Source organism: Hemicordylus capensis, chromosome 2 (genome assembly GCF_027244095.1).
Source record: "Hemicordylus capensis ecotype Gifberg chromosome 2, rHemCap1.1.pri, whole genome shotgun sequence".
Taxonomy (NCBI): domain Eukaryota; kingdom Metazoa; phylum Chordata; class Lepidosauria; order Squamata; family Cordylidae; genus Hemicordylus; species Hemicordylus capensis.
In genome coordinates, this window is record NC_069658.1 from 88360483 (window position 1) to 88379027 (window position 18545).

At 43.7% G+C, this 18545-nt stretch overlaps 1 protein-coding gene across 2 annotated transcripts in view; it reads left to right on the forward strand.

Moving 5' to 3' along the window:
* The first annotated feature begins 2129 nt into the window (after positions 1-2129).
* Positions 2130-18545, forward strand: part of ROR2 (receptor tyrosine kinase like orphan receptor 2) — a 195888-nt gene continuing 179472 nt past the window's right edge. The window contains exon 1 of one of the 2 annotated variants that reach the window (XM_053303768.1): positions 2130-2479. In XM_053303768.1, coding sequence (XP_053159743.1) covers positions 2410-2479 — 70 coding nt within the window. In that variant the 5' untranslated portion in view covers positions 2130-2409. Of the gene's footprint in view, positions 2480-2667; positions 2682-18545 lie in introns of those variants that run through there. The other variant, XM_053303770.1, reaches the window with a different exon arrangement.

Consider the following 18545-nt stretch of genomic DNA (forward strand, 5'->3'; position numbering starts at 1 on the left):
TATGCTATTGACATCCAACTCTATTTCTCTTTTTCACCAGAGCAGTAGCAGTGAAGCTTCTGAATATCTGCCTGTGGTCAGTAATGGACTGGATAAAAGTGAACAAACTGAAGCTCAATCATTAGGGGACCCAAGAGCTTGTGGGATTCATTCCAAAGATGTGTGCAGTGGTGCCAACTGTGAATAGTGCAAAACTCTATTCAGAAGTTACTCTCCTGCTTTCCAGAAATGCCGTCAAGTGGGAATGCACTGGTTAGTAAGGACCCCAAGCGGCTTCCCAGGGCATAGCCTGCTGCCAGCATGCCACCTGATGAGCATGGCTAGCAAGAAGTATCTGCCTAGGCACGTATAAAGATAAAGTTGTGCCATTGAGTCGGTGTTGACTCCTAGCGACCACAGAGTCTTGTGGTTGTCTGGTAGAATACAGGAGGGGTTTGCCATTGCCATCTCCCATGCAGTATGAGATGAGGCCTTTCAGCATCTTCTATATCCCTGCTGCCTGATATAGGTGTTTCCCATAGTCTGAAAAACATACCAGCAGGGATTCAAATCAGCAACCTCTTACTTCCCCCGCTGTGCCATTAGGCATGTCTACTTAGAATTGAATTAAGTTGTCTGGAGTACAAAGGAATTTACTTTTATGTAGGTATTATTAAGTATGGATTATGTAATTGTAGGGTGTTTTCTAAGCTTCCCCCCAGCACTGACTAATCTTAGCCATTTCCTCTTATGTGTTGGGGTTTGGGACAATTGCTTCCAGGTAAAGTTGGTTTAGGTCCTGGGAGTTTTCTTTTAAGAAATAACCACTGCAGTCTTAATACACTGAATAATAATTCTGCCTAGCTTCTGCCCTACAGCCATCTACTGGGATTGGAAAGAGAACTCTCAATTCACAGGAAATGTAAGGTGAAGTGGAGATGATAATGGGAACAGAAAAGTAGGGGTGTGTACAGAGGTGGTTCGGTTCAAATTTGAACTGAATTTGAACTGAACTCCCTGGTCTGCGGGCTGGTTTGTTAGAGCCAGCTGGTGGTTCGGTTTGTGCACTAGAACTGGGTTGAACTGGTCCGGCCCAGTTCTGCCTGCTTGCAAAGAGGAACCCAGTAAGGATTCCCCTTTGCAAGCAAAGAGGGAACCCTATGGGATCGAAAAGGGGTGGTCAGGGAGGAGGTACCTTTACATGCTGTGTCTGCAGTGTGGCTCCCTGGCGGCAGCGACTCCCTTAGGCCCTGCTGGCACTCCCCCCATCAGTGTGGGTAGGCAGGGGCCCCGTATGGACCCGTGTTGATGTAGGGGGAGTACTGGCAGGGCCTAGGGGAGCCACTGTCCTGTTGCTGTGCACAAGGTTATCTTCTCCCCGTCCCCACCAGACGGATGGATTCTCACCCCTTACTGGACGGATTCCCCTTTGCAAGCATGCTGAATCGGCCAACCCAGCCTGAATTGGTCTGATCCACACCAGACCTGGTTCAGCTTTTTGTGGGGCTGGTCTGGTTCGAGCTCAAACCAGTCAAACCTGGCCACTTTGAATCAAACCCATTTCGATTTCAATTCAATTTGAATCAAACCCATTTTGATTTCAGTGCACATCCCTACAGAGAAGAGGAAAAGAAAGATGAGCTATGAGAAAAGAAGTGAAATAAAGGACAACGTCAGATAAGAGGTTTTGAAGGCAGCAGGAGAATGAGGGAATCTAAAAGACTGAGACAAGAGCAAAGGATACTTGAGAAGAGAAAGTCATAGAGCTCTGAGAGAATGGAAGACGGAAGTAAGGAAAGGAAGCAGAAAAGGCAACTTTTAGCTTTTTAAAGCTCATTTCCCAGGCTCCACAATCCGAGTCCATTAACTTCATCCCCAGTCCCCATGCTCAGGCTGTTGCTGCTCACACTTTCTTTTGCTCCCCGCTGTCCTCTGCCTTTCTGAAGATGCAGAGAGGACGAGTGGGGGAGGGAGAAGGTTCCCAATTGTTGCTCCCTCCTTCCTCCTCCTGTGCGAAAGATGCCAGAGGAGTAGGAGGAGCGCTTGCCCATCCGCTCGCCCCCTCCCTCGCTTTGGGGCTGCCGGTCGGTCGGTCGGTCCGCTGCAGGCTGAGCAGCCGCTGGCCGGCGTGAAGTGAAGTGCGCGCCCAGCAGGCGGACTCGGCGGCTCCCCTTTCCTCCCCTCAGGCAGCCTCGGCTGCGGCCAGTGCAGGGCGCGGATTCTGCTTGGGAAAGGCAAAAGAGCGCTTTCTCCTTCAGCTAGGACGAGCCGTTGCAGATCGGGCAGGCGGGCAAGCAAGCATCTTCCTTGGGGAAACTCCAGCCGCCACTTCGCCAGGAGAAGAGGCAAGCGAGGCCACAAAGGGCTCTTTGTGCGGAGGAAGAGGCGGCGGCGCGGCCCCTTCGTCCCTCTTTCTTGGCCGGCGCCAGCATGGGGGCAGCCAGCGCCGCCTTCTTAGCCCTGCTGGCGGCGTCCTCGCTTCTTCCCCTCGACGCTGCAGGTAAGGTGGAAGCGCCCCGACGGCTAGTGGACGGCAAGCTTTGGTGAGGCGTGCTCAGAGAAGTCCTGGGGACTTGAGACACGCGGCGAGCGCGCGCGTCCTGCTCCTTTGGGGCGTTGAAAACCATGCTGGCCGCGTTTGTTCCCAACTTACTGACCGGCTTACTCTGGAGTAGCCCTTTGAAAGACGGCCGCGTGTGAGCGTGCGTGCTGCTCCACAGGAGTTCAGTTAACTTTTCGCTTATTCCAAGTAGTCGTACAGACTTCACTTTAGCACTGGGCGCTAAAGAAGTCAGTGAGAACTGACTTCTCGTCAAGAGGCGTGGCAGTCTACCTATGCTGGAGCAGCAGCTCGGTAGAAGCCAGGGTAGGGGCAACAATGGTGCATTATTCTGCGCTAGACAGAGTAAGACTGGTGGCTGCTACGAATAGCTGCGAGTTATTTACTCCCGAGTTCTGTTGGCTTCCTAGGAACCCTTGGCTGACTTGCTGGCGAGCTGGTTGCCTTAAAGAAGTCCGGTTGACTTCCACCTAGAGTGCCTCTCCAGCGGGGCGACTACTAGATCTCTTGCAAGCTAGCCTTCCTTAAAACGATTCTGGATGGGAGTAGTCTTAGGTCTTTCTGAGTTCACCGGGACGCGTTCCCAAGTAAGCACCCCCAGGATTTCAGTCTGAGGGTGTGAGCCTCGGCTGCTCGCGAGTAGTCTCACTTGGCTAGATGAAAGCTCGCCGTTCCGTGACTCTCTGAACCACGGGACGGAATAGTTCCGGGCGGGCCCTTCGAGAGGGACACTCCTGAAAAGGACCACTCAAGGCGCCTGTCCTTCATAAGCACTAAGTGCTGCCGCTAAAATAGAAGAGCCTTCCTTCCATGTAAGCCTGTCGAGAGTTGTGCAAATCCTTTATTTACAGTTTCCCACAGCACCGCCCTTTCCCTCCCTCCTTAAAAGAAGAAGAAGAAGCCCTTTTGGTACAAAATAATTGCCCTTCTTTGTAGAGAGGGAGAGAAGATGGGAAGGTGAGCTTGGCGGAATGGTGGTTATAAAAGCTTTGGCGAAATGACGCGGCTCCATCCAGCATTGTCCGCTCCCCCCCACCCCCATTTGCCTCTTTTGGAGACTCGCAGTGGGATGACTGCTGCAAATTGTCACATGGGGGAAGTTTGGGGGCAAAGAGGCGGGAAAAGGGGGGGGTTCATCTCCTCTTTAAACACTTTCGGGGTGCGGGGAGGGCCCGAGAGAAGGTTATGTTTAGAGTCTGAGGAGACAGGAAGGAGAATGCCTGCCTCTTTGTTGGTGTTTCAAAGGAGCCCAAGATGGGCAGAAAAATCGCCTCCGCTGCGCCTCCCTTCCCCTTTGACTGGCTGTAATTTGTTGTTTGGCTTGTTGAGTGTAGCCAGAAACTACTGGGGAAAACTGTACCTGGGAGCTTCCTCCCACCCACCGTCCCCCCCCCGGGGGGGGGGCAATCCATTTCCCGTGTGTACCTGGCTGACCTAACCCAGAATGGGAGGGGAGAGGGGGGAGCGGCGGGGATCAGGAAACATTAGGACTCGGTTCAACAAACCTTGCAATTGTTTAGAGAGCCCGAATTCAAGCGGCCCTATTAACATCTGACCTTGCACCCTGGAGGACTGACTGCTGCTGAGCTGTTGCCAGATCACCCGGCATCTCTCTCTCTCTTTCTTTTTGCTCTAACAGCAGCAAGATTTATGGGAGCGCTTTGGTGAAGGAGGAGTGGGTAGTGTGTTGAGTGAATATGAGACTCTCTGGTGGAAGACTTAACAGACCTTGCAAAAGCAATTGCCTGATCTTGCATTTTATGCCCAGCTGTGGATTTGTGGCACTCCTTGTCTCAGGCGGACTGAGCCAGGCTTGCACTGCAAGGCAGGAGAGAGAAAAGGAGAAAAACTTAGCAAGTTAACAAGAAAAACTTGTTAAGTTTTTCTCCTTTTCTCTCTCCTGCCTCCCCCACCCCCCATGAGGCTGGAGAAGAAGGTGCTGTTTTAGGCTGTCTCTCTTTGATCCCTGGCTCAATCATTTCTTGGCCAATCACCCCTTTTACTCTGTCCAAATAACTTTGGCTCCATCTCTAGTCTGATTTGCCTAGTAATGGCATGGAGATGATAAAGTCCTTCTTCCCTTTGAGTCATGTTTAATCACTTGGCAGTGGGGCAATTTGGCAGGTAGCCAGTGGAGCTTCCATTTAATTTTTTTTTTAAATTGATGTTAACTTTGATTGCCCTGAAGAGCAATAATAGAGAATCCATCCCAATAGAAGAATAACAGGCCAAAGCTGCAGATTAGAGAAGGCCTGTTAATCAGTTGCACGTTTAAAAGGACTTTTCTTCCTTTTGTTGAATGCTCTAATCCATTTACCTCTCCCCAGGAGGTGACAGATGTCTAGATTTCCTGTTATTCAGCTCTGGGGTCTCATGGTCTTGCCATTTGTTGCTTTATCCTGGGGTGGGAGATAAGGTTTCTGAGTTTATTTGGGGGGGAACCTTATGGCTTTTTTGAGCGACTCTTGGGCGACAGAGAAGAATCAACAAGAGCTCCAACAAGCTGCAAGATCCCTGCATGGGCTTCCCTCCTAGGGAGCTTCAATCGCTTTGGGGAAGTGGTTTTTATCATTCCTAGAGCTGGGAAAACAGGATTGAAATATCCCCAGGGCTGGGAGAAGACTGCAAAATGATGGGGATTATACATGCAGACTCTGTGTGTAAAAAACAAACAACTTGGGAACTGCTAACCTGAGGATGATAGGCACTCTGTTTGGGGCTGGAACTCCAGCAAAGTGAGAAGCAGTCCTCCAGCCCAACCCTCCCCCACTTCCTTTCAACAGCTGGATCTGTTTTAAGGGGGCCAGCACTGAAGGACACAGAAGAGGGGTCCCCCCCTTGCTTCCCACTACAAGAAGTTCTCCTTCCTCTGACAGATTTCAGGCAGTCCTTAATTCCCTTAGCTCATTGTCATAATGGAGCCTTGTTCTTTTTAACAAGAGTTACTTTTGCTCCGATAACTTCACTGACCATTGTACTATGATGAATAAAATACTTGTTTCTCTTTTTCTCTTAAAAATGAAATTATGGGAAAGGAATGTCTTTGCAAAATACTGCTATTATTTTAATGAAGACCTAAGGAAAGCTGGGTGCCTGCTTCCTCCTTCTTTTACCCAGCTCTTCTTTTCCTCTGAAGTGCCTAATTTTAAGAATCCTGTGTGTCTCTCTTTCACTCCCCTCAGCGGAAACCTGTGTGTGAAATTCTAAAATGCTATTTCCAGGTAGTGGTCACACCCTATTTGCTAAGGAAATAGCTCTGCATGATTGAGTCTTTTTCTTTTTCTTTTTCTTTAAAGGTTCAACACAGTTTTAGATAGAGATGGAGGTGTTTGCCTTTTTCTTGATATTGAATAAAGTCGCTGCATGGGAGTTAATGCTGTGAGGGACATCAAGCTGGCAATATTATTACTGAGTATGATAGCGGGGAAGTATTGCCTAGGGAGCAAGAGGTTGCAGGTTCAAATCCCCACTAATATGTTTCCCAGACTTTGGGAGACACCTATATCAGGCAGCAGTGATATAGGAAGATGCTGAAAGGCATCATCTCACACTGCATGGGAGATGGCAATGGTAAACTCCACCTGTATTCTACCAAAGAAAACCACATGGCTGGCTCTGGTCGCCAGGAGTCAGCAGAGACTCAAGGGCACAACTTTACTTTATGATAGCACAACTTTACTTTATGATAGAAAATATCCATGTGTTTGTGGTTTGCTTGGATTGCTTTGACAAAATAACTTTTGCTGTGACCACCCTCTCAGGACTTTTAGCTTGGATGGCTTTAAAAGGGGCTTAGACAAATTCATGGAGGACAGGTCTATCAATAGCTACTAGTCTGGTGGCTATAGGCCACCTCCTGCCTCAGAAGCACAATGGCTCTCAATATCAGTTTCAGGGGAGCAACAGCAAGAGAGAGAGAGAGCATGCCCTCATCTCTTGCCTGAGTTGGATGAGATGAATAAGGCCCTCTCAGGAGCATTCCATGTGAGCTAGCCAGGCCCCATATCTGTGCCCAATCGCACAGAAATTTGTGTGTTTCCCCTCCCTTTTTTGAGGGGGAGGTATTGTAAAAATGGAGCTGCACATAAGCAGGCCCTTTCTTGGAGACATCAGTTCCCATGATAGACTGTTTTGCATGGTGGATGGTAGGAGCTTTTTCTGCTCTACAACAGCATGGCTGTGCTGGTCCTTGGTGAATGTATGAGCTGGGGCTGTGAGATTTGGCAGGCTGCAGAAATGTATTGTTTTATCTAGCTGGCTAAATGGGGTCCTGAAGTCACATTCTCATTGAAGCATACACTTACATACCTTTACACCTTAAAAACAAAACAAAACACCTCAGTGCATCCATTAGCAAGAAAATGGGGTGCCCTTTAGACGACTCTTTTGTGTTCCATTCAGTTGAGTAGGCTTTACTTCTAAGTGAGTTTGGTTTAGAAGGATTAAAGCATAACACTTGGTTCTTATACATAGTTACTTAGATATCGAAGACACACTCCAGGCTATGTGGGAGCTAGTCCTTGTGCCGCAGTCCCACATAGCTGAAGTATGCATGTGAGTATCTCAGCCACATGAATGGGGATTATAATGTGGTTCTTTCAAACATAATAACCACTCTCCCTTCTAGTAGGGTGCCAGACACTTAGGAAAGACCTGCATGGTCAGCTCTGTGCATGTGGTCACACATGTCCTGCTGCTGTGTGGAATATCATCACCAGGAAGTAACTCCCACTTAAGCCCATGTCAGACATTTTTAAAAGTAGGGATACTGCACTTATATATAGTGTCCTTGGAGTGGGTCTTGAAGCCCTGACCCTGCATTGACATGCTCAGAATCCCCACCTTCCTGCTGGTCATGTTTACAGTGTTTGAAGAAACACATGTTGTAATCATGGATTCTTTCCACCTGATTCTTTTCTCCAACAAGTGCAAGCCCTGTCCCCTGCACTGATGCCCTATGCTTATGGCATTTAGGAACATAAGCTGCCATATACTGAAGCAAACCATTGGTCCATCTAGCTCAGTATTGTCAACAGACAGGCGGAGGCTTCTCCAAGGTTGCAGGCAGGAATCTCTCTCAGCACTATCTTGGAGAAGCCAGGGAGGGAACTTGGAACCTTCTGCTCTTCCCAGAGCGGCTTCATCCCCTGAGGGGAATATCTTGCAGTGCTCACACATCAAGTCTTCCATTCATATGAAACCAGGGCAGACCCTGCTTAGCTATAGGGACAAGTCATGCTTGCTACCACAAGACCAGCTCTCCTCCCTGAAAAGACAACTACTGTAAGTGTGAACAGATAGTTTCCATGTTTGGAAGGTAGGGGAGCCCCCACACTTACAGTATGTGTTCAGACAAATGCTTTAAGTGTGGGGCTTTTGAAAGTATCAGTTCAAGGGCAGGGATTGTGGGAGTGTTTCAGGATGCTGCACATGAGCACAGCATCCTTGCTTTTTTAACATCCAAAGAAGGTTACAGTTGGGTGTGGGGTGGGGTGGGGAGGGGGGAAAGGTGGCCTAAATCTAAATGTATTCTATGGAACTTGTTCATACATGCTTACTCTGAAGTAGATACTACTGAGAGAGAACACAGCCATTACACTTACCTTGTGTTTGGCCTTTTGGGGTAAGAGATACCATGTGTAGACAGTGTGTTGAGTCTCTTGCTATCACTCTCAGGAATCTAGAAATCTGTGATTATCTGACGTGTTCTCTTGTGTTTTATGATCATATGGGATGGTATTCAGGCATCATCCCTTGTCTGTTGCTTTAGCAGCTTGTTCCGCTGCCCTTGTGGCTAATTTTTCCAAGACTATCTAGTCGTATAAGCCTATGGTTGATTCCTAAAGTAGCTGATATCCTTGGTCTGCCTTAGCGGTTCTGAACACCATTTTCAAATAAGGCAGAGTACTTCTTCCTAAACAACAAGTGATGCATCAAGGGATATCTTTTAGAGAGTGGGGTGGGGTGTGTGGAGGAAGATCTCCCTTAATATGTCTTTCAAAATCAAATAATGTTAAGAGAGACTAATATATGTGGCAATGATCCACCTCAATTACCTTGTCACCTGATTTATCCATAGTAAGCATAATGTCTGCTTTAGCTCTGAGACTCCCGAGTAAGTATGTATAGGGCTCCAACCTTATGCAGACGTGAGCAGTGAAGGTCATGGGGTGTATTTGCATCCTGTTATCTTCCAAATGATGCAGCAAAACAGTACCGTAGAGTCTCTGTGATGTACAGGCTTTTAATGTTGCATGTTCTGGTGCAAGGTTAGTCCCCCATCACGTCTATAGAGGTATTGGCCTCGTTTGTACAATAAAACTGGCTTGGTATGCAAGGCAGCTGCTAGGCTTGATCATGTGGTTACTCTACAGCTCTGCATTTCAGGTAATGGTAATTTTCAAAGGGAAAAAAAATAGCAAAATGTATAATATAACAGGCAGTTAATGAAATCTCCAAGCATCCAGAGAAATCAGATGTAACCTACACAGCTCAGCAGTAAGGCTGAGTAAAAGGGTGGGGCTAAAGCTGGAATTCTGAGGTGACAAGATTTTGAAAAAGGGAGGAAAGAGATTTTGAAGTGAAGAGGAGAACATCTGTTAGGTCCTATTATACCATTTTAAATGCTTTAGTGATGTACCTCCATTAGTGACATCTTGCATGTGCTTATGGCTATTTGGAGGGAAGTACAATTGAAATCAGTGGTTCTTGCATTTTAAGTACACTTAAGTCTTAAGTGCATTTTAAGTACATTTAAGTCTTGGGAACCAGTTTTCAATGTTCACAATCAAGGAGTAAACAAACCTTGAATTAAGTGCAATAGCTTGTCTCTTTTTTGTGGGTGGGAGCAGGTTGGTATAGAACAGGGTTTTTTAAAAAGCCCAAAAGTGCCAGGGAGCCATGGTGCCTAGAAATTTAACTGTGCTGCCTAGCCTAGGCATAAGGTACAATCTTTATTTGTTGCAGACAGCTCTCTTTCTGTTGTAAAGTATAAAACCCATTTACATTCTCCCTGACAATGTCAATCACTAAGTCTGGTAATTTTGTCAAGTGTCCATTGTCTGGCTCGCAGATCCAAAGAAAATGTGTCAAAGAGAAGGAGAAACAAAAATGGAATATTAAAAATCTGGACTTTGAAAGTAGATTTTCAAAAGTCACTGAATACAAACTTCCTTTTCTCCTCTCCTCCCCTTTGTAGAACCACTAATTTTAGAAAAACAGCAGTTAACCAAAGAGTAAATAGCACAAATATCAGATTAATAACGAATACTGTGTATAATAAAGCCATCAATATATCAGTCACTTGTTGCTAAACATCAACCACATGCTAGGAATTGGTTAATTCACTCCAAACTATAATGTGTGTGGTTGGAAAAAGAATGTAGAACATGGCTTTTTCTTTCTTTCTTTAATTAATAGAATATTTGGAAGTCAGTATGACAGGAAAATATATAAATAGGCTGTATTTTGTGATATTCACTGGGAGTTATGATGAATGTTTTGCTTAAAAACAGCTGTTATACAGCACCATCAATGGATATGGTGCCTACAGCATACTTTAAAAGGCGGGGGGCCTATTGGTCTAGGGCCCTTGGCCATTCTTACCCATCTGCTCTGCAGGTGGACATGTGGAAATTCTCTCACACACGCACAGATTGCTACTGATGCAAATGTTTGTGGACTGAGGCACTAAATTAGGTTCTGGCTTTAGAAGAGGACATCATCCACCTACTCTTAAGGGAAGAACTGCATATTATTTAGCAAATATGAGTTTCCAAACCAGTTTTTACTGAGGGAATGCAATTGTGACACAGCATATGTGGAGGAAAATGGGTTGGCATTAAGGATTCTTAACACTTACTGTGCCCACTAATTCTTCCTGAGGAACCCTCCTTTGGAGGACAGGTTGATAACTCTGTTTACTTTGGGCTAATTCAAACATGACCCAAACATACAGCAGGGATGTGCTGAGAGTGCACCCACCTTGACATAACAGAAGGATATCCCGACATGCTCCAATGCTTCAGGCCTGTTAATCCAAATGGCCTCTAAACACATGCTCCAAAACCCATTCACCTGTGATTGAAGGGAGCCCTGACAATGCGTCCGGATGTCCTTCAGTGACATCAGGGCACACACACTCTCTGCATGTTTCTGCCCATCTTTGTTTGTTTAGGCTGTGTTTATGGGAACCAAGCCAGTGTGTAGCTCTGCCCTAAAGCTGTATGCAAGGAAATAACTAACAAGTGAGGCAAATGAATTTGGCAAAGGCTTCACAGAAAAGGTTTAAGAAAAGCCCCCCTCAATTACATATTTTGGTGCCACAAAGAGGACTTAAGAAGGAAGGGGAGATCAGCAAAAACTGTCACTTCCCCCACTCAAGCAACAATGTAGTAGAAAGAACGTGCACTGCTGCATATGTGCAGTGTAAGTCTGTTGGCCATTGTTCCTTAAAATTCATTAGTGAATGGATGCCAGTGCAATGTTAGGGGAACTTGGCAATTTCAAAGTTGTAATGCATTTTATAGGAAATTATCCCTAGGAGGTATGTGAAAGAATATGTACATGTTTTATTAATTGATTCAGCAAAACAAGAAGACAAATTTCCACATAAAGCCTTGAATTTGTTTCATGAGAACGTTGAAAGTGCATTAAGTGTCTTTATTGATTCCCCCCACATCTAATATTTGATTCCCCCCAAATCAAATATTTCAGTTCAGTTACTTGAAAATCTTATTGAGATACAGCATGGGAAACTAATATGGTAGATTTTTGAAAATAAAAATAATAGGTTAGGGATGTGCACAAACCATTTTGATGGGGAGTGGTACCATATTATTATTACATTTATATCCCACTCTTTCTCCAAGGAGCCCAGAGTGGTGTACTACTTACTTGAGTTTCTCTTTCACAGCAACCCTGTGAAGTAGGTTAGGCTGAGAGAGAAGTGACTGGCCCAGAGTCACCCAGCTAGTTTCATGGCTTAATGGGGATTTGAATTTGGGTCTCCCCGGTCCTAGTCCAGCACTCTAACCACTACACCACGCTGGCTCCCTATTATTTAAGCAAGAGTAACCATAACCATTAAGCATAAGTAAAGTCAGATCTTATCTGTTCCTATGCCACACCACCACATTTCCTGGTGCAGTAGTGCACTGCTCAGAAGTCTGCATGCAACTGCGTCCATGTCGCTGTGTGCAGGCTGGGGTATAGTGCCGCAGCTGTGTGTGGACTTTTGAGCAGTGCAGTGCTGCACCAGGAAATGTGGTAGAATGATGGAGGATCAGATAAGGACCAGCTTTACTCATGTTTAAACGATTCGGCGGGCTGCACCGCTGAATTAGTGCACATCCCTAATATAGGTCAAATAGCATCCCAAATAAAATCACAATCTATTTAGGGCATCAGTATTTTACGTAGTATTTGCATAGTAAAAGTTTGAAAGAAAATTTATGCAAATGAGAAAAATTGCATGGGAAGGTTTTGCAATTCAAAGTTTTCTGGAAAACCCACATCTCTGAAGGAGTAAGACAGCCGTGTAAGATTTTAGTCAATTTCTCATCCACTTTGTGAAGATGTGTTTCTACTTACAAAAACCAGTTTCCTTTGTTCACAATTACATCAACAATTGTAGAATCTTTAGCTTCAGCTTCTTGTGTCAAGAAGCAGATAAGATTTCCACTGAAAAACTGTTTCCCCCTGAAGTGCCCAGATCTTGTTAAGAGCAGTTTTGTCACAAATACTTTTCTTCCACAATCTCTTTTCTTCTGCAGAAAGCATAGAAATGCAAGAGAGGAGAGGGGAGTGTGGAAGAAAAGAAGATTGACAAACCTGAGGGATTAATCCTATTTAGGAAGCTTTCAGTTGTTTGCAGGAAAGCTGATCTTTTAAATATACTTCACTTTGGGCAAGATGTTAATAGCATTCAGCACTTGTCATTTGTATGGAAGCAATTTGATTACTAATTACAAAATGAGCATTCAGGCTCTGGCTGGTTAGGATATTGAAATGCAGAAAGATTTGTTTTCTATGTGCTGTGAAATGTGCCTGATAACTGTGTGTTTCTTTACTAAGATTTTATTAGGGTGTCTTGCATGTATCCTGAATATTGACTAGCAAGTTATAAAGTCTGTATTAAAAGAAAATAATATGTTAGAATGATGTAGTACCTGAAGTGTATAATTACATGCCAGAAAAAGTTTAATACATTCTTCTTAGAGCTCTAAACATCACAAGCACGGTCAGCCAACATTTCCCATCTAGGTGGTATACAGCACAGTGCTATGAATGTCTGTTCAGAAGTAAATATCACTGAATTAAATGAGATTTGCTGCCAGGTAAGTGTGTATAGGACTGCAACCTTAGACTATCTTTGTATTGAGATATGTTTGTTCTGCGGGTGATTTAAGTTGTAAAATTCTGTTCCTTTTGGAACAGACTTTCTTGTGTAAAGAATGAGGTGCAATTTAAGCTTGTTTATTCTCTCTGAGGCTGTTGCTTTATAAAGGAAGCTGTCATTAAGCTCAGTATGTCTGGAAAGTATGCAAGTGCCCAAGTCTTCTAATCCAGTGAGTACAAACTAGTTAGAGCTTCAAAGAAAAGGAATGACAGGCTTTTGTTGCAATGAAAGAAGAAGCATTGTTTGTTAATCCTGTTTTTTATTGTTATTTAGACTGCTGGCTCCTGTAGCATACCCTGTAACCATTTGGAACAAATAGCAGTTTTACTTAAATGATTGTCTTCCCTTTGTGTTTGACTAAACCATGTGAGAGGTTTGAAGTCAAAGGGTCTTCCCAGTTTATACTGCATTTACTTTTTTTGGAAGTTGTAATCTGATTTTGAGCTTTTAGCCTGATGTAGTCTATTTTAAAACATGTAAAACTGATCTTACTTTCATTTCAAAGTGGCATATGTGTCATTCTCAGAAGAAAACTTGAGTTTCTTGCACTTCTGTTTAACATTTATCATCTTGAAATGTACAATTGGATAGATGGTAGCACACCAGGACCTCTTCGTTTTTGTTTTGACACATTTCCTCCCTTACTGTTTTTGACAAAGAAACACTATGATGCCTTTACAAATTTACTGAGCTGTGGGGAAAAGCCCTCTATTGCTGGATATGATAAATGGAGATTAAAAAAAGAACTTGGTGGCATTTTGGTTGTATACCTGAACCCAAGCACTTCTTGTCTCACATATATATTCACTAATGTGTCTTGAAATGCTTTAGCAAAAACTCCAGGCAAACTGAAGGTTGAGGCATTCTTCTTAATTTAGTATAATTAGTGTGCTAGGTACTTCAGAGGTCAGTAGATGGCAACTGCTGTGTTTCCTTCAAGTTGTGGTTCAGATAGGAGTCTCTTTTGTTGGATGGATTAAACTGGTGGATAAATATGCAAAATACTATGTCCCAGCTTCTCCCTCCAGGGTACTCTGTTGAGGAGCAGGGGAGGGGACGTGGGCGTGGAGGTGGAATGGCTGTGGTCTCTAAGATCAATATCTCCTTTGCCAGGATCCCTGTTGAAGTGTCTGACTACATTGAATGTGTGTACCTAAGTTTGGGGCCCAGGGATAGCAGCCATGACAACTATGGAGCTATCCCAAGTGGTCTTGGGACTGACGTATATTGCTAGTCACACACTTGATCTGGTCTTTCACTCTGAATAGGGTGGTGTTCCGTGGGTAGGGACTTTAGTGATTTTCCCATTGTCATGGATGGACCACCATCTGGTTAAGGTTGGACTCACAGTCACACTCCACCTGTTAAGATCATCTGGAGAGGTTCGTCTGTGGGTGCTGCCAACATGCCTGGTGGCTACTCGGGAATGGGCCTTCTCTGTTGCAGCCCCTGGACTTTGGAATGCACTCCTTGTTGAGATAAGAGCCTCCCCATCTCTGGCAACTTTTAAGAAGGCACTGAAGAAGCATTTATTCACCTTGGCTTTTAATTAGATCTATGGTTCTAAAAAGAAAAGAAATTTTCTTTTTCTTTTTAAATACTGGGTTTTAAATGTTTTAAAATTTTAAATGTTTTAAATGATTTTAATTAAGTGATTTGATGTTTTAAATTTTAATTGTAAACTGCCCAGAGACGCAAGTTTTGGGCAGTATAGAAATGTAATAAATAAAATAAAAAAATAAATAAAATGTTTCAAGTCCAAAGGGTTTCTGCTGAAGAACTGTGTAAAGTTTAAAAGCTTGTCTACTCCTACACCAACTTAAACTCCTGAAAACGTCTCCTAATAACTGTAACTTAAACATTTTCTTTTTGTAGCTTTAGGCCAGTGCTGCTTATCATACTACAGCAGTTTTAAGCCATTCAGGAACAGTTCATCTGGTAAGTATTATGTCAGAATGAACTGGCTCTCTAACTGAATTTCCTTGCTTTTTCCAGTTTAGTGCCCCAACATTATTTTTCTATACTTTTGTGTATTTAACTAGAAGGACTTTGCATGCTGTGTAAGGAAAAGATAAATTCAGCCATGGTTCTGCAGCAGAATAGAGTTGGGATTAATTGAGTGTGAAAGTTAGCTTTTCAACACAGATGATATAACTGTCCAACTAAATTGTAAAACTATCCCAGAAAATATTTTACTACTTGCATTGTGAAGATCATGCATAATAGATTTGGTTCAGAATTATTAGAATGGAAGTAATTAACAGAACATCTTCAAAGTGCTTTTGTAAAAAATAGTTCCATCAAGAGAGTCAAGGCCTTTCCTTGAGGTCTTTCTGGGCAGATTTTGTCTATCCAGAAAGCATTTGCCAAGTTGAGCTACCCAGGATCCAAGCATAGAGGTAGAGTACAAGACAAGGGCATTACCTGCAATGGGGACCTGGCTTGAGAAAAAATGGAAATGCAACTGCAGATGTTTTGCAGACTTGTTTCCCAAGGTGTCTAGATCATGTGAGATTAGCTGGAACCAGATAGAAGTAGGGATGTGCCGATCGTTTCAACCGCAAAACATGTTGACTCAAAACTGAACACCCTCTTTAAAAAGGGCCTGTTTCAAGCTCGGAGCAGAACAAGCCCATTTCAATTGAGATGTTTCAACATTTCAGACACCATTTTGGAGGCCTGTTTTCCTCCTGCCAATTGGTTTTCTTGCACTGGCTTCCAATTGGCTTGTAATAGCCTTGCTGCTTGCTTGGCTTGTTAAAATACAAATCAAGCATTGTCATGGGCAACTCTCTACCCATTGGCTTCGGGGGAAGCCGGAGAGACAGGGGAAGACAAAAGGAGGAAAATTCAAAGGGACAGGGAGGCTGAGAGAGCCTATCTATCAAGATTTATCTATCTTGAAGAGGATACATCAGGAGAGGAAGTAGGTAGGTTTGGTTTTGTGGTTTTCTTTTCTCGATACTGAGTATAATATGCTGTGCTATTGCTGCTATAGCTATCTGGTTTTGCTGCATCTCAGATTGTCAAAGGCAGAACCTGGGTGCCTACCTTCCTTGAGTTGTGTTTTGGTTTGTTTGTGAGATAGTGTTGAAATGGAAATTGGCAGCTCTGTGTGTGTGTGTGTGTGTGTTTAAAATATTTCTTGGGGACTAATGTGATGAGCTCCATGACTGGCCTTGAGATTACCTGTACTTCACTCACTTCTCTGGTCTGCCCTGCAATCTGTGTTGCAATGTGTACTCGGTAAAAAATGTGGTTGTAGTTGCTCTAGCTGAGCTTATGGCTATGCTTGCTGCTAAGTAAGGGTGCTGCTGTGGCAGCTGTTGCAATACTAGGAAATTATAATTGTATGTGAGAGAAGGCAACTTGTGCCAATGATGTTACTGCAGCTCAGGTACTGTGGGAGTCATCATTGTGTGTGAGAGAAAGCAACTTGTGCCAATGATGTTACTGCAGCACAGGCACTGTGGCTGGCAGTAGATTCTGGGTTAGTGAATCTTTTTTGGCCTTTTTGGACTGTGTTTGAAATGTGTACTCTGTGTTGGAGGACAGATTCCATTTTACTTTTTCAAGGCAGGGTTGCAAAATGTATTGCAAATGGCAGTGCAAAACTTGTGTGCATGCAGTCTGTGAGTGCAGGTTTTTCGAGCCAAAGGGAACAATTAGGAAACTCCAAACACGCCATTGTTCCCCATGGGCAGCTCCTAGCAACACCAAAGTGGGGTGTGTAGTAGGTCATGATGGGACCTACTTACCACCCAACCCACAAATGAAATTGACAAACAGGCAATTTTAATTTTTTTTTTAACCTTTCCCCCCCAAACCCTCCAAGCTTGGTTGGGTGTTCTCTCTAACCTTTTTCATCTGTGTGTGGAATTAGTTTTGTTATGAGTGGCAGTATCAAGGCAGTGTATGTGCTTGTACATTCAGAATGGGGACTTCTTGATTCAGCCTGAGTGGGATCTAAAATTAACTGGACATAAAAAAACTTGTGAGTGTGTGCCTTAGAGAGAATACTGAACCTGAATACAGGTGCACTTTTGGCCTGGGAAGCCATGATATGACAATCGTAATGTGTCCAGAAACATTTGTGAAAAGCCCTTCCACTTCTTTTTGTACTGACCAGAAATACAGAAAGCCCGTCCTTCCTTTACTTAAACAAATCAAAGATAAAATTAAATTTCTATACCAGTATAAAATCCTGGACCTAATTTAATAGGAGACCTAATGTATTACATCTATACTTTTGTAATCTGGACAACAGTTTTGTTTGTTTATCCCACCCTGAATAATTCTACTTGAATCATCACACTGGGTTAGGTTTGGGTGCAGTGTGAAGGTGTGGCTGTATTTATTTATTTAAAATATTTATACCCCCATCTCTCCAGTACACTACTGCTCGGCATGGCTCAGAACATTAATAAAATAGATACAATGTAAAATAAGACTAATAAAGTTGACCAAATTAAGTTAAACAAGTTAAAAGACTAGGTGAAAACCTGTAATTTTAAATTTTAAAATTACATTTTTTAAAAGTTTCAAATTAAAAGTTATTAAAAAATCCTAAAAACTAGGAGTTATAAAAACCAAGGAACTTACCAGATATAAGCAGCAGATGAAACATTTAAAAGTCTCTTTAAAAAGTTGTGTTTTTAACAGTTTTTAAAAAGCATTGAGGGAGGGAGCATGGCAAAGCTCTTCAGGGAGGTTGTTCCAAAGCTGAGAGGCCACAACTGAAAAGGCCATTACAACAACTTAAAATAATGTTAATGCTATTAAAAACCACCAAACTATTAAAACCAGTATCTAATTAAAGCCTGGGTGAACAAATATGTCTTCACTGCCTTTTAAAAAGTTGTAAGAGATGGGGAGGCTCTTATTTCAGCAGGGAGTGTGTTCCAAAGTCTTGGGGAAGCAATGGAGAAGGCCCATCCCTGAGTAGCCACCAGATGAGCCAGTGGCAACTGCAGACAAACCCCTTCTGATTATCTCAATGGGAGGTGTGGTTCATAGCAAAGAAGACATTCTCTTAAGGGCCCAAGCTGTTTAGTGCTTTATAGATCATAATCAAGACTTTGTATTTTGCCCCAAAACATATCAGCAACCAGTGTAGATCTTTTAAGATAGGAGTGATATGGTCTCTCTGAGATGACCCAGAGACCAACTTGGCTGACACATTCTGGACCATTGGTCCCTCTAATTTTTTTCATCTCTCTGCGGAATGAGTTTTGTTCTGGGCGGATGTATCAAGGCACTGTGTGTGCAGATGCATTGAGAGTGAGGCCTTCCTAATTCAACCTGAGCGGAATCTAAAATTAGCTGACCGAACATCAGAAAACTTGTGAGCACACGCACGTGCGCACGCCTTAGAGGGAACAGTGTTCTGGACCAACTGCAATTTCCGAACTATGTACAAAGGCAGCCCCACATAGAGCACATTGCAGTAGTCAAGTCTGAAGGTGACCAGGAGATGTACTACTGTTCTGAGGTCATTTATGTCAAGAGATGGATGCAGCTGGCATATCAGCCGAAGCCGATAAAAAGCACCTCTGGCCACCGCCTCAACCTGAGGTTCGGATCCAGAAGCAAAGGGGAAATAAGTTC